Here is a 27,756-nt window from a genome sequence, read left to right as displayed (position 1 = left end):
ATGCTTGTGAAAATATCGAAGAGTCTTGATTCCCTCTTGAGGAAGATATGGGAAGAAATTCCAATGTGGGAATCAACAGATTAAATTTAGACAAACTCTTGCAAGACAAACAAAACAAAAATCTGAGAAAACAAAAGTATCCTAATCGGGACCCTAACTCATGAACTGACCTATTGGTTTTTTCTCAGCTGTCAACATTAGCCAGTTTCTGATCGCTATCCTGGATGGCAGGGGCCACCAAACTATAGCCCAGGACTCAAACCTGGCTCACTACCTGTTTCTGTAAATAAAGTTTTATTGGAACACAGCCACAGGCACTTGTTTGCATATCATTTATGGCTGCTTTCATGCCATAAAAGCAGAATTATACAGTTTCAAAATCATATAGCCTTGCAAGTTGAGACTATTTATTATGTGGCCCTTTAGCCAAAAGTTTGCTGAGCTCTGATCCACAGAAATATGCTATAATATCATTTCCCCATCCAAAATACTTAGATTAAATATGACATACTAAGCATGACATAATAAAAGTATATTAAAATGCGTTCTTGAAGATTTATGCTTTATATGAAGTACATGGAATAGCAATAATGTGTTTATTATTTGTTTTATACCACTTGGGAAAAATTAATAAGTGAAATTATTTCACATCACTATTTTTATACAGATATGAGGTATGCTAATGGTAAAAATTTCATCTCAGTCTTTAGTACTAGTTACTAGGTGGTTAGCTATTTTCACCTATCAGGGTAACTTGGAAAAGAAATGCACTTCCTATTATTTCTGTCTTTTACACAGATTAAATGTAAAAGGAAATGGAACTGGTGTGTTTAACTCAACTCAGCACTTTCTGACAAGGATGAAATAGTGTCAATTATATGCACTGCAGTTCTTTTAAAGCAAACAGAAACATAAAATATACTCAATTTAATTAAAGCATAAAAATAAAATGAGGTATCCATAGAAAAAGAGTGAGAACAGCAGTATTGGTATGGCAATCTTATTTATGCTTCCAGATTTACTGTATATAAAATTGCGTTGGTTTTATACAGTCATTAATGGGAATCCAGTTAAAATAGAGCAACGAAGAAGGCAAAAAACAATTTAGATAAGTGACTTTTTTTTGCATTTAGCCATCTTCTTAATGAGGAGGCTAGTACATTTTTAAACCTGCTTTTAATCAAAGTTTAGTGGTATAATATTTAATTGAAAACAACACCAGATGTTCTATATCAAAATATCTTTCAAGGCCTGAGAAGTTATGTAATGAGATAATTGTCAGTCTATGAATACAGCAGCAACTTCTTATCTGCTTGGGACATTAAAACACTCAGGTCTGGAGCCTGATCAGAGTTCTGTCTGCTGCTATCTACTTCTCATTTCTCTCTTTGTGCAGTCCAAGCAAAGACGGGTGCTTAGGACACCAAATCTCAAAGTCCAAATCCCACAGACAAAACCAGGGATCGATGCCCCAGAAGACTGGCACTTGCCTCTGAACCACAGGGAGAATTGTACTGATTAAGTTGTAGAACCTTGGCAACAAACTGTGAGGTGCATGGCACACAAACACAAGACAGGGAGCCACAAAGCTTGGCTTCAGTGAAGAATTAATCTCAGAAGACAGCATTTGGCAATTGTAATAAGCAGAATTCTAAACTGACCATCCAAGATTTCCTCCTCTGATTTCCTGGACTGTAAATATGATGAGATATCATGTCCATGATTATGCTACATTAGGGGGCAAAAAAGGAGTTTATTTATTTATTATTTTAGTTTATTCTATTAATCAATGTTGTCAAACATTGTTGCCTTAGTTACCCTGTGACAATACCAAGGAAAGCAGAGGCAATAATTAAATACATTTATTGAGGGGTATGTCCCAAGCACTATTCCAAGTACTCAGTGTGCATTAGCTCATTTATTGCCCCTGCAGCCTTGTGAGATAGGTACTACTCTTACCCTCATATCATATCATAGATGAGACAACTGAAGCACAGAGAGCTTTAGTTACTTACTCAAGGTCATACAGTTAGAAAATGCTGGAAACTGGAATAAGAAAAGGAAGGGATCCCCTTCCCCCCAACGCATGCCCCCAAAACTCTGAAGATTATATGTCAATTGAGATGCCTTAGGCAACAGAGCTAAGCAGTAGAGAAATTATTCTCTCTCTCTTTCTTTTTTTCCTTCTTCCTTCCTTCCTTTCCTTCCTCCCTTCCTTTTTCTTCTTTTCTTTTCTTTCATGCATATATGCATCCATTGAGCTGAGTGCTAGAGATATAGCAATAGTAAATCACTTTTTAAATCTAGCCACCACCCTGAGAGTGCACAGTCCAGGGATCAGTCAGATACAATGCTGTAAATCTGGGATGGAACATGCACCCGGGGGGCTCCTCCACCAGACCTGAGGAAGAGAGAAGGCCCCTCCCACAGACAGCAATGTCTGAGCTACAGGATGAGCACGAATGCTCTAGGCGTCAGGCAGGAGATAGCAAGGGGTTCTGCAATCCTGGCTCCGGTGGGGACTGTGTCATGAGCAGTCTGGAAAAGATTACTCTGACATTTCAAAGGTTATCTTAGATGCAAAAAACACTGGACAGGCTCTTTAAGGTAAACGCTCACCTTTGTCAAGGAAGCTACAGGCCTAGAACGTGACTACCTGCCACAACCTGCTTTTAGTTAGGAATTTTTAGGTTCAGACCATCCTATGTGGTTACTTTCAGTCTCTGAGTTTGTAACGCCACCATGCAGGTCTCCCCTGAGCTTTTCGGGTTCAGGATGTGGCCTCTTTTCAATCCACACCTGGCAAAAAACTGCGGGAGTCCAGACTGGGCTGGGGTTCAGAAGCAAGACAACTGCCTGAAGGAAAACAGGCAAAGGAGGCAAAGGAGGCAAAGGTCCACCTCAGGGGGAGCACACAGGGCTTAGGGATGAGGTAAATGCCCAGTTTCCCAGAGAATTCCAAAGAGAATAAATGCCACATAAGAAACCTAGTGAGAAGATTACATCCAGGGAACCAGAAGTATTTTGGTTTGGCAGTTCAGGGAGGTCAAAGGGGAAAAGCCAAGGGTGCAGCTGGAGTACAGGTTTTTAAGTGCTCTATAAAGAAAATTTTAGGGGGTAAAAGGGGACTAAATGGTAATGGAAAAATATAATAAAGATTATATATTTTTAAAAGTTCTTAAAGTCTGTCATTCTTATCAAACTGGGGTGGTAAATCAAGAGTATTTATTTAAGTATAAACCCTCAATTGACCAGAGCTGCCTCAAGAGGCCAGGATTAAGAATTCTCTGCATTCTAATTGGTTTGGTGCAGTTATACTTGGGCATAACTTTTCTTCAGTGCCCAGGGAGCCTCCTGCAAATGCTATTGGTATAGAATTACATTAAGAATGTGGTAAGAAAAGATTTTTAGCAAGATGGTTTCTGAGAGGCATATGAAGCTGGGAAGAATCACTTTCCCTTAATAAGCCAATTTTCTGCACTTGTGAATGTCCATCACCTCATTGCCATGGCTAAAGAGGTGGCAGGTTTCCCACACGGACGTCATTGCCACCACAAAGCCCCTCCAAACACTCCCACTGCACACCTACGAGCTCATCTCAGTTAAGTCTACTTCCTACCCTGAAGGTGTGCAAGCCTCGCCTGGGCTCCCCAGCCGTGTGCTAGCCGACCCCATGAATTTCTGAAAACTGGGACCACACACAGCTGCGAGAGAGCTCACTGTGGGCCAGGGAAACACCAGCTCCTTTCTCTTGCAGCTGTATCCTCTCTCCCCTCCCTCGCTTTTTCCACAGGAAGAGTATCACTGGGAAGCCTGCCCTGCCCCTGAAGGCCCTGACTTGCATGCCAACCACCAGTGCATCTCATGGGCTTCCAGGACACAAGGTCAAGCAACATGAGGACAACAATTATCCTTTGAACCTTATAGAAAAAAAACCTAAATGTGTTACTTCTCAATAGGGTATAAGAATATACTTAAATGACCTGGAAAAATTCCACACAAAAGGAATCAAAAAAGAAGAGGAACTTACATTTTTCCAGCATTCCCACTGTTTTGGTGCACCATCTTTCCCTGGTAAAAGGCAAGCATTTTTATTAAAGGTTAATGCTATAAGAAGGCACGAATGAGGGGCGTGGCTTGGATTTGGATGTGAGGCTTGATGGCTATAGTCATGACAATGCTGGGATGAGCCTGTTATTCTCTGAAGAGGCTGACACACCAGCCAGGAGTAAATAAAGCAACAATCGGGTCATTCAGTGATCGCTTTTACAGAAGTAAATCTTTAGCATCAGTGAAGGGAGTAGTTGTTATTTGAATCCCCTAACAACCTTCGTTTTATCAGTTTGTTACTCCACGCCTGAACATCTCAGCCAATGATCTAGTTCAGAAGGGAAGGAGTCAGTGCCCTCGGGATAAACAGAGAGCAAACATTCAGACACCCCCGGAACCAACCCTTCATGAGCACGGAGTTTCACACTCGGTTAAGTTTGTGACGACAACCCATTCCCTGAAAATGTATTATTCACCCTGCTTTGTCCTCCTGAGCCTCTTCTAATAGTGAGGAGAAATGTTTTATTTTTTATTTTTCTCCTTTGCCAAGGTGAATTATGCAATCAGGCAGCTGGAAGATTAATAGGGGGCACTGCATCATTTCCCACCCAATGATCACATCATTTCCCCCATAACAAAAAAGGATAGAGCCTAATTATGAAATAGCCCAAAGAGATTTTTTTCTATTTGCTGTCACAAAAAGCAATGCTCTCTATTGTATAGGGAAATGTAAAACTCTGTGTTAATTCAAAGTTAAAGTGAAAAATAATGATTTTTTTTAAGCCAGGTAATGAAGCTCCTAGAGGTTTAACAGCCTCCTATGATATATATATATATGGCAGAGTGAGGATTGGAGTTTAAATTTCATTGCAACTGTGTATATTTGGAAGTTGGCTTATTAATTCAGTGACCTTCGGAAATCTTGAAAGGCTGTCAGATAATAGAGCAGAATACAAGAGAGACCATCTTCCTTGATGATCTCTGAGTTCTTCGGGTATTTGTGAGCCCTGATGACTAATGATCAGGGCTAACAGCATGCTCCAGTGCCGTCCAGCTTTAAATGACCCCCAGACAGTCCTTCAAATCCTGTGTCTCTAAATATTGAATTTTATAGGCTATTAATGCCTTTTCAATTATATCATTAGCTATTTCCCTGCACAGCCATAACTCTTCTAGAAGATCAGATAAGAATGCTGTTAAGAAATCAGTTTCTCTCCTTTATTACACAATGAGATTTTATCACTGAGGGACTTCACATGTATCGAGAGAACAAATATCAAGGACTTACTCTAAGTCAAATGGCCAGCAAGGTCTCTGCAACAATGTGCAGTGGTCACTAAGAAGCCCCCTTCCCTTTCTAGAAGTACCCAAAAGGAACAGACCTTGTTTTGTAAAGAAATTAGCACATCCAAAATCCAGCTTGGCACCTCCCTCAACACAAACCTTCCTTAACAGATGCCTTTACACAGGATTCCATGCAAAAAAAAAGTCAAGGTCTCTCTCGACTTCCTCTCAGACACTTTCCAAGGCCTGTATATTTTATTTCTCAAAGATCTCTCATCTACCCTTCCCCCTTCTATTTAGGGTGACCATATGTCCCTGCTGTCCGGGACAATCTTGATTTATGCTGGTTGTCCCAGGATAATTATGAACCAAAATGTCCAGGATGGACAACTCGTATGGCCCATTTCCCCCATTCCCATGGCCGACTTACTCCAAGCCCTCATTGATCCCCATAGATGGGAAAAAGTCGTTGGCAATAGTGACTGGAAGTAGCTGCCCAGCTGATATTCCCTTTCATTCATTTACTTTTTCAAAATTATAATTGAGTGCTGTTTCTGCACCAGACACCATGTTGGCACCAAATTGGACTCCCCTACAAGGTTGTGTGGTTTATGCAGTGCCCCTGAGCACCGAGCCCAGGCACCAAGTAAGGCTGAAATTCAGCCCACCCTTCACCCGATAAACCATGCTATGCTTGGTTCTCCTAGAAGAAGGAAGAGGCGCATTTTTCTTGGCATAACAGCACCATCTCCTTGCCCTGCATCTGCCCAGTGAGGGGTGCTTTTTTCCAACTCACATAAAAACACTGCATAGGCTAAGGGTAGCTCCTGCACTGTAAGAATTACATTCTGTACATATCAGAATTCACTCACCTCTTCTGTATTGACCATCCTTACATTGCAAACCTTCCTCTCTTCTGAATCCTTCAATAGCTTACTGCCACCTATAGCTCTGGACCAAAGTCCTGGGCGTGGCATGCAAAGTCCTTGGCATCTGGCATCAGCCCTATCTCTAGATTCATTTCTCCCCATACAAACCTTACCTCACCTGTTCAGGCCTTTTTCTGGCTGCTGAAATGTGCCAAAATGATTTCTCCTGGCTTCATTCCTTTCCACATGCTGTTTATCAGAACTTGGATGATTATCCACACCCCACCCAACCCCCCAACAATCTACTTACAGATGATGATGGAGGAGGAAGAGGAGAAAAAAATGTAGTGATGCTAAAGATGATAAATAACTACCATAATAACTTCTGAATAGAAACATTTTTCCCTTGCCTGGAACTGGCACTAGGATACACAGCCCTGAATTAGAGGTGCTACACATGTCCACATTCTAGAAAAGAGCCATTGAGCACTGCAGCAGAGTGTTCCTCAGAGTTAACAGGCCGCACCACAGTCAATCCCGCCTGGCACACTAAGCCCCACGCTGTACGAGCAGGCTGGGGTGAGTGACAACCCAGGGGAGGGTGCATGGGTTTCTCCTCCCCAACCATGCCTCTCCTCCCACCCCCACCAAAAAAAGCCAAGTGAACAGGGAGAAACCAACATACTTGTAATGTCTGCATCACAAACATTGATAAAGGGAGACAAGCATTCCATTCTCCAGTCAGACATCTGCTGGAGAGGCAGGGTACCAAGGAACACAGCGGGGCAGGCAGCCTCACACCATGGGTTTTCCACAGATGCCACTAAAGTTCACAGATGCCATGAGAAGTCTTGGAGGTGTCCCACCCAGAAGGCTGCTCGCCGGGTGCAAGGACCATCAGCAAAGGGTTTTGGAGTGCACTGCGGGTTGGAGCAGGGGAATGCTGAGCTGAAGTAGTGTAGAAAAGAAGGAGCTGGAAGGCAGATCTCTCATGGGTCATGCCCTTCACCCAAAGACCACCAGGAACACACCTAATAAGTCAAATATATTGGGTTTATTACTCATCGTAGCAAGAATGAATGGACTGCATATGAACTGTGGGGTGTCTCGGGAAGAAAGTGTTAGAAAGAACGGGTTATGGGTTTTGTGCTTTGATTGAGTAATTTGGGGGAAGGTCTAAAGAGGCAAGAGTTCACTCTGGATGGGGTCAATTCTATGATTATCTCAATAAATCTTACCTGTAGAAATGGCAGACTCGAGCAATATAAACCTATGACTGGTAAGGCAGCAGTCTTGTTTAGTGAGAGACAGGGTGCTAGGTATTTTCTGGTGGCACCAGGCCTGAGTTGGGAAAGGATCCTGCTGTTAGGGCCCTCGGAGGAATCAGCTCTGTTGGCACCTTGTTCTTGCACTTGCAGCCTTCAGAGCTGTGGGAAAATGAACATCTGTGATGTCAGCCACCCAGTCTGTGCTCTTCCTGTTATGCATTCCTAGCCAACCAATACAGACCTATAACAAGTAAAAGCATTGAAGTAGTCACCAAAACACTTCCCATGAAGAAAAGCCCAGGCCCCATTGGTGTCACTGGTGAAGTCTACTAAACATTAGAAGAATTAATAGCAATTCTTCACAAACTCTTCCCCCCAAAAAAGAAAACGAGGAAACACTTCCTAACTCATTCTGTGAGGCCACTAGTATCCTGATACCAAAAACAAAAGACGTCACAAGAAATCTCCAGTCCAGTAGCTCCTTTGAATATAGATGCCAAAGTCCTCAACTAAATATTAGCAAATCAAATCCAGAAACATATAAAACAGGATTATATGTCATGACAAGTGTGATTTATCCCAGGAATACAAGTTTGGTTTAGCATTCAAAAGTCAATTACTGTAATACACTGTATCGACAGAACAAAATACATCATTGTTACCAAAAAAAGGCATTTAACAAAATTCAACACCTCTTGATGGTAAAAGCATGTAAGTGAGATAGAAAGGCATTTTCTCAGCCTGGAAAGACCTCATTTATAAAGAAGCCACAGCTAACATGCTTCATGGTGCAAGACCGAAAGCTTCCCCTCTAAGGTGGAGAACAAGACCGGGATACCCACTCTTGCCACTTCTACTCCACTTTACACTGGAGGTCCTACTAGGGCAGCAGGTGAGAAAGAAATAAAGGCCATCTAGGTTAAACAGGACGAAGTAAACTCTACCTGCAGACAACATAATCCTGTCACCATATCCAGGACCTTCACCTCACTAGAACTGAAGCCAAATGGGTGACAGCGTCCTCTTTCTTCGAAGAGAGGAATTATCAAAGAACTCCTGTCTTGGAAGCAAGGCGTTCTCTTCCTATTATCAAGTCCTCCAGGTGGGTACCATCGCACAGCCAGTGTCCCCTTCAGTGATGAGGACCCTGCTTACTCTTCTGCTTGCTGCTCAGTGAGCCCCTGCCCCCGAAGGGACTCTACCGTCCCAACTGCCTGTGTTCTTACTGCTGGCTCCCACGTAGCATTTAAAAATAGTGTGGGGGGCAGCTGCTGACAGTGCCCCTATGCCCCCTACACACACACACACACACACACACACACACACACACACACACACTCAGTTTGTAGAGCCTGGTGTCTTGTCTGGCAGCACAGCCCACCCTGACTTGATAAACATCTTTTTTCTCTCTTTTTTTATATTGTTGTTCAAGTACAGTCGTCTCCATTTTCCCCCCACCACTCCCCCTACATCCCAGCCATCCCCACCTCCCACCTCGATCCTGCTCCCCTTGGCTTTGTGCATGAGTCCTTTACACGTGTTCCTTGAGGATTTGCCCTTTTTGATAAGCATCTCTACTGTTCTTCCCTTCCTGCTCACTCCCTACCTCACCAACCCCTGCCCCCAACAAACTGGTGTGTCCTGACCTGGCCTCTCAGACCCACGAACTACTTGCATCAGGATCTTTGTCTAAGAGTTGGCTGCTGGGGAACCTAGTAAATCATGAAATCAACTTACTGGACTTTGACCAGCAAATGAATGGAATAGAATAGAATAGAATAGAATAGGAAATACCATAGTACGCTCTGCATGTGTTTCAACTTGGGACTGTAAACTGTATCTCTTACTGTGGGACAAAGCCAAAAATATTCAGGAAAAATTCTGCTGTGAAGACTTCATTGTTTTTTAAACAAGTGTCAGGTTAACATATGACCCTTTTAAAAAATACCACTTTCCTAGAACATGTTAAGAGGCCAAAAAGTAGTACCAGGCTTTCTTAATAGGGGGTGCTAGGTTTTTTTTCCCTTCAATATTGTTACTTAATTTTCAAAAAGTTTACAATAATAATCCTAGAAAGACTGTTTGCTGAGAGTGTCGTCTACATATTGCTGATGACATTGTGAACCACACATTCCGAGTTAGCTCAAAATCCTGTAAAAAAGATTTATGCTAAGAAAAAAAGAACTAAAATGTGACACAGAATCACACACACACTGCAGTGTTTTATGTTCAGTTAAAAAATGGAAGCAACTTAAATCCTGAAGAAGAGGAGTTTGAAGGACCGATTTCTTGGAAAAAGAGACTTTCAAGTTGAGTTCGTAGAGTCCTTTACCGAAATATCGAGGAGGAACTGTCAGGCGTTGACATCAAAAAGCCTCACAAAATTGCTAGTGAAAACTGGGGGTGCTTTACGTCTTCAGTGGTGCCCCCAGCTCAGCTCAGTTCTCCGGAGAGGTCTGATGGAGGTCCCACGCGGTTTAGTGTGAACTTAAAACAATGGCACAGCTCTCACATGGATGGATTCCAGTACTCACACTCAGAACTTCACTTGGCAGAAGAAAGCAGAGGGGGAGGAGGCAGTCCCGGTTCCAGAAAGAGTAGTGGTTGGCAAGATTATCCCTTTGGCCTGGCACCCAAGTCCACATGGGGCCTGTGGCCCACAGGGACTCAAAATCCCCAGGTGGGGTTGTAAAACGACCACAGGGTATATGAGTACCCTGGTTTCTCGGGCCCTGGGAGAAGTTAATACATTAAACACTGAGTCGGTTCAAAGTCGTTGTTATTAAGAAGTACAAATATCTGGACTGGGAAACACGAGGGTCCAGAGCATGAGAGAAGCGATCTACGAGGGGCTGGGGCGCAGCCCGCGAGTAAAGGGCAGGAGACGGAGGAGGAGCCGGCGGGGCGCGCTCTGAGGCCCCGGCCCAGCACAGGAGGCCTGAGCCGAGCGCCCTGGGCCCGCGCGGATGCCCCACCCTTCCCGGCCAGCAGGAGCGCGCTGGAGCCCCGCGGTCCCAGTCCCGGGCGGGGCAGCCGAGCTCTCGCCGCCCCGGGGTGTGGTTCCCAGGGCCCGGCCGGGTGGGGCGCCGTGTTTAAGGCGCCGGCCAGCAGGTCCCGGCTCACTCGCGCTCCCTCTGCCGCCGCCGCGCCCCACCATGGAGCGGCCGCCTCTGCGCGCCCTGCTCTTCTGCGCCGCCGGGCTGCTGCTCCTGCTCCTACCCCTCCCCTCTTCCTCCTCTTCCGACGTGTGCGGCCCTTGCGAGCCGGCCTCCTGCCCGCCCCTGCCCCCGCGGGGCTGTCGGCTGGGCGAGACCCGCGACGCGTGCGGCTGCTGCCCGATGTGCGCCCGCGGCGAGGGCGAGCCGTGCGGGGGCAGCGGCGCCGGCAGGGGGTACTGCGCGCCGGGCATGGAGTGCGTGAAGAGCCGCAAGAGGCGGAAGGGTAAAGCCGGGGCAGCAGCGGGCGGCGCCGTGGTGAGCGGCGTGTGCATGTGCAAAAACCGCTACCCGGTGTGCGGCAGCGACGGCAACACCTACCCCAGCGGGTGCCAGCTGCGTGCCGCCAGCCTGAGGGCCGAGAGCCGCGGGGAGAAGGCCATCACCCAGGTCAGCAAGGGCACCTGCGATCAAGGTGGGCACGAGCGCTTTCCTCTCCGACCCCGCTCCCCCCAAAGTCCCCAAGGCTGGACAGCCGGGCGACCCCTGGCGGGTCAGGCCCGACCAGGCGACCGTGGCCGGTGAGCCCCGCGCTGCTTCCCGCGACTCCTCTGTGGGGCATCCCAGGAAACACTCGGGAAGGGAGGAACTGCAGCCACTGAGACGCTGGCAGAGATGCGTGCCGCCTCCCTTGTCTCCCTCTCTCTCTTTTTTTTTTTTTTTTTTTTTTTTTTTGGTGTGGTTCTATTTTAAGAGTTTGCTGTGTGCACCAAGAGAGTGAGGACTTGAAGGGCCAGTGTAGGTATGTAATCTCAAAAAGATTTTGAGATATCTCAAACTACCGCATCCCCAAAACTCACCTAAGTGATGCTAATGGCTGGCAAGTTAACTACAAAAGTGGCCCCCATTCTTTTGGGACACCGGAGAAATCATGTTGTCATCATTTTTTTCTTGGCTGGGCAGTACAAATAAAGGTGAAGTCAAGAAATAGGGAAAAGAAGTTTGACCATGAAATGCGAAGTGAGGACTTTCAGAAAATTGTTTCTCCCACCTTTAACTGGCTAGATTGCTAGGATTAAAACCAGGATTTTGTGGTTTCTTAATATACAGAAAAATACTTCACTTATGGGGAATAACGGATTCTTAAACACTAATCTAGCTAATTATTTGTGAGCAAAAAAATATACAGACTTTGACAAATGTCTTTATGATGTAGTTTATGTTATGAACCTCATGGACATCTTGTTGTTCTTTCTTGTTCCTTTTTTGTATAATTTGTCCCCAAGATGCACTGTTCAGCAGGAATGGCTTTGAGGCTGTTTTGCAATGGTTTATTCCAAACAAGTCCAATCTTGCCATAAATCAAAGTGGAAAATAAGTAGAGTCCTGACTTGGGGGAAAAACAGACTTTAACTCTAATGCCTGAAATAACATTTTCCATAAGCAGGAGTTTCAAGGAAAGGTTAGAAATCCAACCTTGGCAGTCGGTCCCCTGGTCCCAGCCAAAGCAGAAAAGCGGAGCGAGGCAGTTCTGAAATGACAGAAGCAGTTGCTTCTTTAACAGCGCAGATTTTCACTGAACTTTCCAAATAATTCATTTTTACAGCTTTTCCCAGAAGTCCCTATGCTAACAGGTCATGTATTATTAATTTCAGAGTTCACTACTGAAAGCCTTAAATCATATAACTTAACTGGTAACTATATTATTGTCACCTGAAACTTAGAAACTCACAGCCTAAAGTAATGCACATACTTTTCCAACAGAAACAGTCACTTGTTCCTTTGGATCTAATTTATCAGTCCCATCATGAAAGAGAAATGTGCATAGCTAAAGAGTTCATTTCAAATACTGAGATTTCCTTAAACGTCCCAAGGGGCATTTCTCTCCATAGTCTTTCCAGATCACAGTCTTTCCAGGATGAGACTGATGGTCGTATGGAGCTAGCGTATCTCAGAGGTAATGCAGTCAGGCTCCAGAGCTCTGAATCAGAGTTGTAATCACGTTTTTTTTTAGGTGGAGGGCCTTGCCGTCCATTTGTCTTTTAAGCATTGACACTTATGAAATGCCTGCAATAAAGAGAAGTGTGATAAAAGGAGAAATACCTGTGGTCTCATGACTTCATTACCACTCACACCCAGCTTCTCAGCCTTTTTCCAGGCTGCAAACCCCAGGAGGGTATAGACCTGGTTTTTCTCTATGTTTGGGAAAATGTTAAGAGAAATAGCATCTGAAACTGGACACCTAGACATAAATTAGCCATTTCTTCCCAGCCTAAATTTAGAGATGGAGTCCAGTGCCTGGGACCAGTTATAGAAGATTCCAGCAAGCACAGAAAAGACTGTGAGGTCCACAAGAGTGCTTTTCCACAAGCAGATACAATTAGGGCAACAAAAAAAAAAAAAAACAGGTTTTCTGATATGTTGCTCTGACTCCTGAATGTATTTTGATAATTATAGAAGCAAACATGATAGAGTGCCATTGACTTCTGTGCCGTTTACTATTGGGCCTTTGCAAAGAGTGCATTTTCCTGATTCCTGCAGCCATTTCTACCCTCAGAAGGAACATGAGTTATGTTTCCTCATGAATTGAGAGGGAGGGGACATTGTAGAACTCAGCCATAATGGCGTGGTCCAATCTATGTTCTTTTTGTTTTGGTAACACATAACCCACACTTCCTGAGCATCCAAAGTGCATCAGCACTGTGCTAGGTGCTGTAGAGCAAGGGATGCACAAAACAGAACTGGTGTTGCTGATTAAGGAGGTATCCATACAAGTTGCAAACTCAACTCCCTGGGTGCTTTTACAGGAGCCCCAAAGACACTCCCAAATCTTCCCCTTATTTTTTTAGAGCAATTACCCACCTTCAGGAGACAGAGCTTGGTCTGTTTGTTTTCTGTACCTCTGTTGATAAGAGGCAAAGCCATCTTCTTGAAAATCTTTTTGAAAGGTAATGAGTTCATAATCTCACATCTTAGAACTGTCATCATGAATTTACTGCCACTAAATCTTATTGAGGTTCCTAAAGGCATGAGTAACTAGAAGAGGGGATGTGACAATTCAGTTTAATAAAAAGTTAATATAGGAAATCAGCTATGTATAATAAAATCTCGCAGTCAGAAGAGAACATGGTGCTCCTTTTTTCCAGTTCTTGGTTACATTTCTTGTTCATGGCCCTTTAAATCTGGCTGGGTGCTTTAGTAATGCCAGTTCAGCCACCTTGGTCTTTTTTGGATCCCATATTCTCTTTTTCCTTCTCAAAACTAATTTTAACATGTGAAATCAGAATTCTTTCTTAAGAGTCTCCCATGTTAGTACCTTTAGGACCAAGTTCCAACAACCTAGCAGGGCACACAAGGCTCTTCACGATGACTGTCCTGTTATTTTGGCCTTTGCCCTGCAGATCCCTTGTAGACCAGCTGCAGTGCTTGCTGTTTGCAGTCACACCTTCGCTCTCACCCTCACCTACCCTTCCATGCTCTGACCTCTTAGCTTTCAAGGATCAGCAGGTGTCACTTTCTCTGTAAAGCTCCTCGACTCTCCCATCCCTGCAGCTCCTCAGTGATGTCCCTGTCCTTTGGCCTTTCCAGCCATCTTCTCAATAGTGTTAATTGCACACCTACTGTGCATATAAAAGCAAGAGGTGTTGTAGCAGAACAGTTAAGATATTGAGCTCCAGAACCAGACTCCCGGAAGGTGAATTTTTACTTTGTCATTTACTTAGCCTTGAGCAAATTTCTTGACCTCTCTGGGCCCAGGTTTTCTTACCTGTAACATAAGGACTGTAATCATAACCGTCTCATAGAGTTGTGAAGAGTCAATGTTGTGAAGGTTATTCATAGAAAGCCCTCAAAGAACAGTCATTGTCGTCATCATTCAACCTTCAAAATAAAATCCATGAGGAAAGGAAATTTTTGCTCCCCGATCCATCCCCGAGGGCTTAGATCAGGGCCTGGTACTAGTAGATGCTTTAAATACATGTTGAACGAATGAATATATGAATTTTCCAAGTACTGTTCTAGTCTCAGCCTTGAATAAGATAGGCAAGATGTATCCCTGTCTTATGGCACTTACTGTAAGCTTTACACAGAAATAACTGAACAAATAGTTTCACATAGTCCTATGTGCTGGGAAGAATGTACCACAGGAAAAGGAACAGAGACCGGAAATGGAAGAGCAGTATTAAATGGGGTGGGCTGAGCCATGCGGAGGACCCATGTGCGGATTTCAGCAAAGGGAGCAGAGCTTCTGAGGGGAAAACGAGCTCCGCTGGTTAGTATAGTACCTCCCACAGCCTCCAAGGGACTCTTTGAATGTCTGTCTTCCCCGCTAGACTGGGCGCACCCTGAAAGAGGGGCACCATCTTGTAATTCTTTATAAACACAGTGGCTGGCTAATAGTTGGACACTTCATAAATATTTGTTGATTAGACAAAGGACTCTCTTAAGAAAGTTCTTTCCTATTTGGAAATGCAGGCAATGGACTCTCCTGCCTGTCTTCTCTCTCTTCTCCTTGTAGCTTCTGCCTTCTTAAAGTCCAGGCTGGGGAATACATTTGACATCAGCTCACCTTCCCATCCTCTGCTACCCTGAACTCTGACATCAGGTCACTCTCCCCACTCCTGCTCTCGCTGACAAATCTCAGCATTTCCACATCCCACTGCTGGTTAGAATTAGGTTCAAAGCAACAGGAACTGTTGAAACTGTTCTGTAAATGGAGAAGCTTCAGTGAGTGTTTTTATTTGTAGAAACTCATTTTGATGGATTTTAAACATTTATTCTTTATGAAGCTCATTTCACACTCATGTTTATGTTGATAACATATTACTTAAATGCCCATGTTCAGTTACTGTTTTTCAATGAATTTATGAACTTGTAATATTGTGATTTATAATAAATATATACATTTGATCTTTACCCCATGTAGCTCCTCGAACCTTTGAAATTGTCCAAGTGTTGAGGGCAACAAGGTCTCTTGTTAAATCAACAAGGTGACTTTCAGAAAGCCCCTAAGTCAGCTAAGGATGGCCACCGATTGCCAGTACAGCCAACCATGTGATTAGTGGGTCGGAACCTTCAGTCCCACCCCTCCAAGCTCCTGGGAGGGACAGGGGCTGAGTTTGAGTTCAGTCACCAACGACTGAATGATTCAGTGACTTGATCAATGATGTCCATGCAGTGAAGCCTCCCTAAAAGCCCAGAAGGATGGGTTTGGAGGACTTCTGGGTTGTGGAGGTGCTGGAAGAGTGGCTCGCACAGCGAACATGGACACACTGCGTCCTTTCTTCATACCTTGCCCTGTGCCTCTCTTCCATCTGGCTGTTCCTGAGTTGTAATGCAGCCTTTTATAATACACTGGTAACCTCATAAGTACATAACATGTTTTTGACTCCTGTGAGTCACTCTAGCAAACTAATCGAACCAGGGAAGGGGTTCGGAACCTTCCATCTATAAGCAGTCAGAAGCACAGATGACAACCCGGACTAGTGGTGAACACATGAAGTCGGGGGTAGGACGGTCTTTTTGGACTGAGCCCTGAACTTGAGTGATCTGATGCTGTCCCAGGTAGATAGTGTCAGCATTAGTTGAATTGGAGGACCCCAGTTGGTGCTGGAGAATTGTTCAGTGATGTAAATGAAGACACACATGCAATGGATGTCAGAATGGTAGCACCCATTGAAAGTTGGAACAGAGTGTCCCAAGATTAAATGAAATTGATAATGGTCTGGCTTACCTTGTGGCAAAGCACTAGGGAGGCGGGCAATGCAAGTCAGTGCATTACTCTGTTAAACTGCCACTGTCATACCACAAAGATGGCCAAGGAGCCCATTCAGTTCAGATTTACAAAGAGCTAGGAATCACTTCCTAGAAGAGTCATATCTTGACCGAGACAGGGATGAGAAGGAATTGGCTGGAGAAGAGCTAGCATGAAGCTTGTAGGGAGTTAGAAGGAAGTGAGAGGAGCATGACGAGCAGAAGGAACAGAGCCAGAAGAACAGCATGTGGTTCCATGGGGCTGCCTGACAGAGAGGGACAGCCAAGGGGGCAGCTGGACACTTAACAGAGCTCAGTGATCCAGGGCCTTGTGGCCCATTAAACAGTTCAGACACTCTCACAAGAGGGTGGGCCACTGAATGATGTGATTTGATTTGTGCTTTTAAAAATCTTTGTTGTCAGCCCTTTAGGAGGGTGGCTTGGAAGGGGCAAGTCTGTGGTCAGGGACTCCCATTAGGAAGCTGTTCCAATAATCCAGCAAGAGATGCCTACCTGCTTCTTCACAAGACCTTTGGTTTCTCTCTCAGACCTTAGAAGCACTGTTGAATCCAGGGTCCTAACCTGCCATTGCAAGCTGCTCATTACTTGAAAGTGAAAAGTCTGTACTGTGCTTTTTTCTTAACCAAATGACTCCCCACAAAGCACCCTGACATTGCTCTCTCATGAGCCAGCCCTGCGCCCAAAGTACAGCCACTTGCTCGTTTCATTTCAGGAAGATTTTCCCCCTATAATCTCCATTCTTCTCTCTCTCTCCATTTTCAGATCAGGAACAGAAAAAGTCACATCCTAAAGAGTTTACCCCAGCTCCATAGAAATGCTGTAAATTTTTTGTAGCCTCAGTTGCCCTTCCCGAGAACAGAAACTTCTAGAAAACTGAGTGAATCACTGGTTCTTTCTTATCACTTTACCCAGTGTTAATCACTGCACCTTAGGAAAGATTTGAAAACCTGAAGAAGCTTTAGAAAAGAAAGTAGGCAGTCTAGCTCTCCAATCTGCTCATCAGGAACTGATACCATTGGCAGCTGTGCAAACTTCCAGACCTTTTCCTATTCACATATGAATGTATTCTTGTGTGCACATGTAACATATATAGCAAAGGTGTAACATACTTATGTGTGGCCACACATTTATTCACAATTAACTTGGTTTTTTACTGTACATGCTACTCGTTCATTTTTATGAATTTATAATAGTATTTCTGATTGATAGTTTACTGTCAGTAGAATTGATGGACTAAAGGTTATTCACATTTTAAATGTTGTAAGCCAGTTGCCTACCTAAAAGATTTATACTCCCCCCAACTGTACACGTGAGAATCCTTTTTCCCATGCCCTCGCCAGCATGGGTGTCATCCATCTCTTTAAGTCTTCCCAAGCTGAGAAGCAGTGTCTCCATGTTTAGTTTGCAACTTCCTGGTCTCTAGTGAGGTTGAACATCTTGTATGTCTTCTGTGAATTGCCTATGTATGCCTTGCCATTTTTTCTCTGTGTTATTTTGTATTTTTCATATTTATTTGTAGGAGATTTTGAATTATTAAAGGTATTAACATTTCGTAAAATATTTAATTTTTCCTCTGAAAAGAAAATAGGCAGCCTTGAAGAAGGGTCTTAGAGGACTTAAGATTCTTTTTGAGAAAAGTAACCCAAAGAACAAATCAATGTTTCTTCATGGTTTGGAAATTATTTATTAAATGGAAAGTATCTGACCTACTTTTCAGTAATTTGTCAAGAGATGGAATTAAAAGGTCTGGAATTAAACAGCCCCTTCAACTAATGGTCATTGGCACCAATTCAGTCTCGATGGGACTTCCCAGTTTGGGGTCTGGTAAACAAGGAAACTTTATTCAGTGAAAACAGCTCAGTTGTGATACAGCACAGCTGTGGAACAGCTCGATAGTGTTACAGCTCAATTATGATGCAGCAAGGCTCTAAAGAAGCCCTGGAGAGAGGCCCCTCTTTAGCTAGGCACCTCTGGTCTGCTCCACATGCTCCAGTCCACCCCAGCCTGGGTCTGTCTACCTCACTCTGCTTTTTGGCTCCTGCAACATATGTTTGGTTTTCAGCTCCAGCCAGGGAAATGTATTCTTCAGTCTTGGGTGGAAAGAGAAAGTGTGCTTAGTGGAGCTGGCTTATATAGACAGAAGTCCCTGCCCCTGGTCCGTGATTGGTCCATCTTCTGCAGACAGAGCTCCAAATCTTCCCAGTTTGATTAGTGCATAAGGCACTGTCCTGATTGGTCAGAATGGAGCTGCTCTGATTGGTTGGTGAAGATGCTGATAGGGATATAGTTGTGCAGCTCCAATTGGATGGGAAGTCTCAGTCCTATTGGTTGAAATAGGATTCCGGGAACTCTGTATGGGGGCTGGCTCAGGCGGAGGAATACAGTACAAGTAGGCAGTTCTGTGCAGAGGTGGGTAGCTTAGTGCAGGCTTCTTCTCCCTGAAGTGCAGTTACATGTGACAGACCCCTGTGTAGAAATGTCTACTAGGCAGATTTTCAAATTTGAGTCCAGTTAAGTCACCGAGGGCCCTTCTTAGTAGATACTTTCTTTCTCAGGGTCCACACCACAAAGCATAGTTAGATTATACACCAGGAAGAATTTGCAGGTTAAAAACTGTTGAATACTGTTACATGCTCATAGGGTAGTGAGAATTCTGTTCTGCAGATTCTCTGTGGGAGAGCTGAGAGGTAACCTAAGTGAGAAGGGGAAACTGGGAGAGGATGTTATCACTGTTAAGATCTTTTATACTCCACATGTGAGATGGAATGATTAAGCTGAGCAGGCATTTATTATCATCTTTAAATATGATTTCCATCCTGTCCCAAGATCCCGCCTTCAAGGTTTACTAAAGACTTGCCTTCTAGAAGAAACTGCCTTATAAGTATCTCTTGGATATTTTAGTAACAGAACTCCCTTGGGTAGAGTCCAAGGCCAGCCGGCCTTCCCTTGTTCTAAATTCCTCCCCCACAGTGGATAAGATTATGGTGCTTCCTTTAACCTCAAGATATTCCCCAAACGATCTGACCTCATCCATGTTTTTAATTGTAAGATGAATAACATCTTATTCTTAGCAACTATTGAAAGGAAGCCCTGAATTAGTGTCAAAAGGACTTTTAGGCCAGAGAATATGTGAGTATAACCTTTTTGTCATTTAAATCCAGGAGTGGTACCTTTTGACAGCTTTGAGATGGAAGGAGACTTAAAAATATATAAATGAGTCTGCTTGTTTTAGGCAATTTTAAAGATTTCCCAGTGAATCCTTTTTATGAAAGTGTAGAAAGGTGGAAAGGACGAGAAATGTCAAAGGAAAACTTTCCTCAGCGTGTTCTAGGTGGATTTTCCAGGTCAATCAAGACCATCACCCAGCAGCACCTCACCAGCCCCACAAAGCCTTGAAGAGAAAGTGAGGAGGCTGGGAGAAGAAAGTGGTGGCTGATGATGTGGGGAGACGGCGTTTATTTCTGACTTAAAATTGATGTGTTGAATAGTTGAATTAATGGCAAATGAGCTGGTGGGATTCATTAGAAACAGCTGGAGCCAGCAACAACCCCGCCCCTCACGACCTCTGCCAAGCAGTAAGCTACTGAGAGACGCACTGTCCATGAATCAGCTGGGCCCCAACTCAGGCCAGGGCTGCAGACAAATTTTGTGTCTGAAAAGCAAGGAAGGTTCAGACCAGGTAAAACAGACCTAGTAACCCCGTGCTGACAAAGCCCCATTCATCTGGTGCGAAGTTTCTTACTTGCACTAAGAGTGTTGACAAGGCTAAGCACAAGCCGACACGTTCAGAGTTTACCATGATAAGAAAGCAACCCCCCAAAAAAAAACTTAAGGAAAATATTTATTATAAATGAAGGTAGTTTCTGTTTACCTCCTTCACAGGATTATTGAAAAGGTCACATTATAGAACAGATATGAAATCACAGTGTAAACAGTGCAGCACCAAATACATGTAAAGTATTATTGCCTATTTATTAACTCCTTTGGACAAGAATTCCATGTAGCGCCTTGTAGGTGGCGATAATGATGACTGAGGCTTGTGGTACTTCACAGGTTACTGGGGGCTTCTGTGGATGTTTCCTCATTTTTTACAATAATTCTGGAAAGTAAGGGAAATTACTGTCCCAGTTTCCAAATAAGGAAACTGAAAGTCAGCTATCACATAGCCAAGTAAATAGCAGTGCTGGTGTGTTAATCTAGATATCCTGCTACAGCCTTGCTGTTCAAAGTATGACCTGTAGACCAGCACTGGCTCTCTGTACTGTCTTTCTCTTCTGTACACCTAACACTGTTTCAAAATGAACAGTTTAAAACAGAAGTAGCCTTGGCTGAGTAGCTCAGTTGGTTAGAGTGTTATCCAGATACATCATCCATCCAAGGTTGCAGGTTCAATCCCCAGTCAGGGCACATAAAAGGAGCAACCAATGAATGCATAAATAAGTGAAACAACAACTTGATGGTTTCTCTGTCTCCCTTCACTCTCTCCAAAGTCAATCAATCTATTAAAAAAAAAAGTAAGTGATTCACAGGAGTCAAAGTCTTAAGTGTGAAAAGTTTTAGGAAGACCTTAATGAATTTATCTTGCTCATATTTTTTTTGATGAATTGATAAGGGGGATGCATGACACATTCCTGTCTAAGTAGCTTTAAAAGAGTTCTTTAAATTAGCATAAAGTAGAAATTCTACATGATAACAAAGTTTATGTTATATTTAGGTTGTTTTTTTGTGGTAATGTGGTACACCCTATAATAAATATCATATCACATTCTGGGAAAGACGGAATTTCTTAAATGAATGAATATCTCTGAGGGGACAGATTTTGCACAGATTCCTGAGCCCAGTCTAGCATCGGTCCCTCCAGGGCCTGATTGGAAATCTGAGGGCCAGTCTCCTCATCTGCAACCAACAGGCTCCTGGAGGGCCAGTAGATTGAGGGCAGCAGGCCCGAATATTTCCCCAGGCAGGCCTTCTTGGGGCACAATGTTTGTGCGTGGTGTCTGATCATTTGCCAGGCCTTTCTGGAAACTCCGAGTAGGGTAAAGGAGGAGAAAAAGCACTAAGAACCAGCAACACGCTCAAGTGTTCATTTCCACCTGAGGTTTTAGCGCTGTGTGCTGACTGAGCCCTGTCTGAAGCACCATTTGGCCATCAACTCTACCAGCCAAGATAATAGTGTGTACCCCACATCCAAGCCGTGGTTCACTGCAGGGCTACTCTCTTCGGGGAATTTGCATTTTTAGGGACTGAAGCATATTTTTGGTCAGGCGACAATTTCCAGAAGAAGAAAAACCCGTGTGAGGACTCAAGCATAATCCATTTTGACTTTCTGAGGAGAGTGAGGGGAGAGCATTTTAGTGTTCTCACAAGCCGAAATGCAGCTGACTCTAGTCACCCTGTTCTTCCATGTTGTTTTTCTTGAAGAACAGTCTCCAGCTTTTTTTGGAGATTTGTCTTCCCCCCACCCCCTGGAGTGAGTGGGCCAGTGGTCAAGTGGTTGGATCAGGAAGGCTTTAGATCTAACATCTGTTCTGCTCTCCTCTGGCCTGACCCCAAGCAAGGGAGAAAATTTTATCAAGAAATAGATCTCCTGGAACATTCAGAAGGCTTTGAAAGAGACCACACAGAAATGAGGCTTTAGGAATTTGTGAGGGGGAGCCCAGGCCTGCAGGCTGCAAAGCCTGCTCCTCCTCCCTGTGAGCTTTCAGAGCTTTCAGGAACAGAAATCCAAAAGCGAATTTCAATAGCAGCTGCAGCAATTACATTGCAATCCGTGCCCCCCACCCCCAACCTCAGGAAGCCACAGAGCGTGTGATGGAAAATGAAATGCTTAGGCAACAGTGCCACTCGGAGTTAGAGAAGGCTTGCTGGGGGATCCATGCAGTGAGGCTGCTTATTAGAGATGCTCAGCACAGCTGGAGTGGGCAGGCTGGGGCGGAGATCAAGATGCTACTGAGTTTTGACAGGCCAGGGCTGCAGAGCCAGAGGCCACTCTCCCCTCAGGCGCGTCTCAGATGAGAGCTGCAGGGCAGGAGGGAGAAACTGATCCAGCAGGTGCACCACTGAGCCTTTGGTTTACTCGAAGATAACCATCAGGGTAGGTGCAGGACCAGTCATGATGTGGAAAAGTTAGCAGCCCCCTACCTCGCTGCTGTCTCATCTGAGCCCTCTTGCTTTCCACCTGCTCTGCCTGGCCTCTCATGGCATGCTGCCCCTTTTTCCTGTCTAACTGAGCACAAGTGTGGTTTCCTTTTTCCACCCCCAACCCTTTCTCAGTTACAGGGCTTGGCCAGCAACTTGATAAATCTCGCTCTGCTCAATCTGCTCCTCACCATTTCATCCCTGGACTCATGAGCCACCTCTGGCATTTCCCCCCAAACTTGGCTTGCCACCCCTGAGGGGTAGCCAACACAGTCTTCGTCATCCAGGATATGGTTGTCCCTTCTTTTCTTGATGCTACTTCAGTACCAAATTTTTGCAGATGTCTTAGGCCCAAAACCTTAATGGCACCTCTTCCAGTCCAGAGGGTAGAGACAGCCACAACCCCATGGCATGAAAAACATTGTAGCTAGCACATAGTAAAGTCTCAGTGAATGCTGTCTCACTTCTATTTTTACTGTTATTGGCATTACAAACCCTGGTATGAGTTCATTATAACAACCTGGATTGTGATATGTTGATGTCTTATTTTGACTAATCCAAACATAATACTGCCTTATGTATCTACAGGTTAGATCTGAAACCTGTTTTAGGTCTATGCAAACAAAAATGGCAGGATAATGTTCTTATAACAAATCCCTAGAAAATTCCATCTAGCTCATGTTCTTGCTCTTCAGGGATTCCAGGACAAGCAGTCCTGTTCCATCTCAGAGAGACCTCAGGGTCCAAACACAGACAGTCACATGGGAAGCACCCCAGGTGCTAGCCAAAGGGTTTACTTTGCTTTACAGCATGGAATATTTCCATCTTCAAGTTCAGAGTCACACACACAATTTTCTAATGACAACTTTTAGGTATATAGGACATTTTGGATTCAAAGGACACTCAAATTCAGTAATTATTGGTCCCTTTCTGCCCTACATGTATAAGAAATATTTTGGTATTTTGTTGGTTGGTTCATTTTTTTAAAAGTTGGAGATATTGACTTTAAAGAGGAATATGAACCAAAATCACAGAATTTGGCAGAGAAAGAATATGATTAATGTCCATTGGGCACATATTAGATATTATCCTTGACTTTTAGAGCTTATTGGCGCAAGTAATAAACTCTGCTCACAATTTATGTCTATCTTCTTTGGCTTTCACATGTATCCCCAGCTTAACAGGAACTCACTTAAAAAAATTGAAACATTTAACTATAAATGGACATATTTAGACTCAGGAAGGTACTCACTAAGGTGATTCTTGGCATCTATCTGAGAAGTGATAACATCCACGCCACCCCCAGCATAAGGTGGAGAGAAGAAGTAATGAAGTTGTGCAGAGGAGAGTTAGGAATCTGGGCAACTTTCCAGGTCCACCAGGATCACTAATTGTGAGTGAAATGGACAGAGTATCGGGACTACCAACTCTCTCTGCACAGGGCACTCTGTTGCCTCCTAAAGCAGAGGTTCTTGACCTTGGCTGGATATCAGAACTACCTAGGGAGTTTTACAAAGTTCCAATGCCTGAGTTTGACTCCAAGATTCTGACTTCACTGGTTTGCTTGTGACCTGGACAGCAGGACTTTTCAAAGCTTCACAGCTGATTTAATATCCAGACCAAGTTCTGGACGTTGTCCTAAAGAGACTTCAAGTGACTTTGGAGGTGCATCTTTTCCTTGGGATAATTATAATAATAATGGGCCAATTTTTGCTTAGTTTATCCAGCACCCAGTGTTTTACAGCAAGATGATGTTTCAGAATGTCTCTAATACACCGTAGGAACTAGAAACCCTGGAAAACATGATCACTTGGTAGAGTGCAAGCAGCACAGTGGTTTGGTTGCTCTTGTCCTCTTGGCTACTTCACTGCCATTATCTGAATCAGATATAACATTTCTACATCTATCAGTATTATTGGCTTTAATAGAAGTTTGAGTGCCACCATACTTTAAGAAAAGTATACACCTAAAGCCACAAGAATCTAATCTTTCCGTTATGCTACTAGAATGTAAGTTCTATGAGCTTAGTGCTTTTATCTGTTTTGTTAATTGTTCCATACCCAAAGTCTAAAGAGTCCTTAGGATGTAGTATGTATTCAATACATACTTGTTGAATAAGTGAACAAATAAGAGTGGATTACAGGGTCTTTGCCAACAGCTCCCATAGCTTCCTGCTTCAACAGTGCTTGAATGGAACCTGGCACTTGATCCCCATCCCAGCCCCCTACCCAACTCCATCCTTCCACCACCTCCTCACAGTGCCCCTGGACCACCCTAAGGCCCCCACCACCACTCCAGTGCCACAAAGCCACCCCTCCACAGCTGCCCGTCATGACCACAGTGTCCACCTCACAGGTATGCCAGAACTACCAACAGGACTCAGCAGCCACCATCAACCTGGAGCTCTATGCTTCCTACATCTACCTGTCCATGTCTTACTACTTTGACCACAATGATGTGGCTTTGAAAAACTTTACCTAATATTTTCTTCAATCTCATGAAGAGAGGGAATATGCTGAGAAACTGATGAAGCTGCAGAACCAACAAGATGGCCAGATCTTCTTTCCGGATATCCAGATATCCGGATATCAAGATCTTCTTTCCGGTCTGGTTCCAAGAAACCAGACCATGATGACTGGCAGAATGGGCTAAATGCAATGTGGTGTGCATTACACTTGGAAACAAGTGTGAATCAGTCACTACTAGACTTGCACATACTGACCACTGGAAAACATGATCCTCATTTGTGTGACTTCATTGAAGCTCACTACCTGGATGAGGAATTGAAATCCATCAAAGAATTGGGTGACCACATAGCCAACTCATGTAGGTTGGGGGCCCCTGGATCTGGCGTGGCAGAGTGTCTCTTTGACAAACGCACTCTGGGAGACAGTGGAGAGAGCTAAGCCTTAGGCTGGCTTCCCACAGCCACAGGGGACTTCCCTGGTCACCAAAGCAGTACATGCATGTTGGAGTTGCCTTTACCTTTTCTGTAACTTGTACAAAATCATCCACACGCATCTTTCATTTGTACTATTCCTTCAAATAAAGTAATTTGGCAACCCCACTACCACCACCAAAAAGAGTGGATTACAGTATGCCCTGTTGGGAGTGAAACCTGGTAGAAGCCTCTTCTCTCTCTGTCACCCAGTCTGGGATCTCTTTAATAAGGAGAGGTGGCTCCGTCCAGCTTATAGGTCCCCTACTCTAGAGGAGAATCAAAACCAACAGCCTCTAAGTAATGCTTGAACAAAGATTATCTAACACACATATTTTCAGGACACAAAATAGCCATTTTTCCCATACTACACAGACAGCACTTCCATACTACACTTGGGGACCATTTTAAACAGCAAAATCACCAACAGAAAGCACATAAATGCAAAAAATATGTGGCATTAAGTAGACTGTGAAAGGGACACTTGTTTATAGTATGAAAGCGGAAACAAGAAGGCAGAGTGTTGTCTTGTCCCTCAGCTGGGACCTCAAATTTTTTGCCACTCTGCATGTCCAAGAATGGTTTTATTTAGAGATTACAAATAAATTTTAGCAAGTAGGTAGATTCACAAATATGGGAATAATGATCCAAAACCCTGTGAATAATGAAAATCGATGTGTTGGAAATGGTCAGATCAGTGACAAGCACTAGGGAACCACCAGGATTTCTGAGGGTGGGGAGCCTGCATGAGATGTGCTTCCTTTGAATGAATGCCCCAGAGCATTCAACACAGTTCTGGGCACAGAGGGGGTGCTTAGTAGATCATTTTTGGACTCTCGATCCCATTTAATAAACACTTGTACTATTCCTGTGCAGACTGTCTCCACGAGGAACCTCTGTTTTTGCCTTGTACCCATCTGCTAGCAGGATGCCCATTCCACAGGCGTCAATGAGAAGTGGAGATTTTTCTAAGTTTCCACAGGGGCAGCAGTAAAATCCCTCCCATGTCTCTCCAGTCTTCCCACCAGCTGAAGTCCCCCGCATGGCCCTTGCCTCACACAGAGTCAGCCTGTCCTTCACTCTCCCCGCAACGAGGCCTCTCATCCATCTCCAGGTTTATGCTTATAAGATAGTCTCTGTCCAGGCTCCTCCAAGCTCACCTATCATGTAGCTCAGGAAACAAAGGTTACCTGGATTCTCACTATCATTAGAAGTGGAAAATTATGATTCCCTGTCACTCAAGTCCAGTGCTTGGTTTTTGTAAATGCTGTGCTTGGTGCCATAAGGAAAGCTGCAGTGATGAGTCAGTTAATGCCCCTTCTCTATGGAGCCACAAACCTGCGGTCCATCTGGTGGGTTCTGAAGCGTGGGAAGGCAGAAGAGGTGATTAGAATAAAATAGAAGAGCCCCGTGTAAGTCAAGTTGACAGAAATGCAGACAAGCAAAGAATGCACACACATATGTACACTCTTCAACTATTTTAATCATTGCAAGCATGTATTTTCTGTGCAGTTTCTACTGGAAGGGAAAAGTGAACAAAGGTACATTCACATTTGTGGCCTATGAATACATTATAATTTAATTATAGACTGTATGAGCTTATAAATAATGTAACCATGACTAGATGTGTAGTATATAAATTAATGAATTAGTTATTAGCTTGCCCAAAGTGACATTCTGGAGTGGAGATGAATGAATTTTGTTTTGTTTGCTCAAAATTGAGCTAAGGATAGAATATTGATCCAAATGAATACTAAAGGTTGTATTTAACTTGGTAAACACTAAGAAAAAAATACACAGTAAATTCACTTACCTTTTCATCATTCCCTGCAAATGTGTAAAAGTGAAATTTTAAATTGCCACAATGACCTACTGAAACAATTGGAATAGTATTTTGCAGTTAATGATTCATCGTCATGCATTTAGCTGTTTGGACAAACGACAATGGGTTTTAAATTCTAGACTTACGTATCCTCATTAGTTAATTTCAGCTGCTATGCAAGTATTGGAATATGTTTTGTGGGAATAGGAGCTAATTTAACCTCCCTTCCCATAAAGATATTTTTTGTTATTGGAGAAAAACATAAACATTGAAATTTGTAGGACTCGTGAAATCAGAGACAGTCATCAGTGTTTTTGGTGTGCCTTCCATGTTTTGTTGTCTTTTATTCTAGTGTTTTGATAGACTCATATAATTGATAATGCTATTCATATCTTTTTGTACAGATTGTTTTCACTTTATAAATGTTTTCTATGTGTTTAAAATATTTTATAAATATCAT

General features: G+C 43.7%; 1 protein-coding gene and 1 pseudogene across 1 annotated transcript in view; both read left to right on the top strand.

The window, feature by feature from the left end:
- Positions 1-10,543: 10,543 nt before the first annotated feature.
- Positions 10,544-27,756, top strand: part of IGFBP7 (insulin like growth factor binding protein 7) — a 69,777-nt gene continuing 52,564 nt past the window's right edge. Inside the window, exon 1 of the mRNA XM_037162274.2 lies at positions 10,544-11,101. Coding sequence (XP_037018169.1) covers positions 10,627-11,101 — 475 coding nt within the window. The 5' untranslated portion in view covers positions 10,544-10,626. The remainder of the gene's footprint in view (positions 11,102-27,756) is intronic.
- LOC119061652 (ferritin heavy chain-like) lies at positions 11,374-27,644 on the top strand (annotated as a pseudogene).

The sequence above is a fragment of the Artibeus jamaicensis genome, unplaced genomic scaffold (genome assembly GCF_021234435.1).
Source record: "Artibeus jamaicensis isolate MK-2021 breed Jamaican fruit bat unplaced genomic scaffold, CSHL_Jam_final contig_889, whole genome shotgun sequence".
Lineage (NCBI taxonomy): Eukaryota > Metazoa > Chordata > Mammalia > Chiroptera > Phyllostomidae > Artibeus > Artibeus jamaicensis.
Note: the sequence above shows the minus strand (reverse complement) of the source record. Positions and strands in the feature narration are given on the sequence as shown.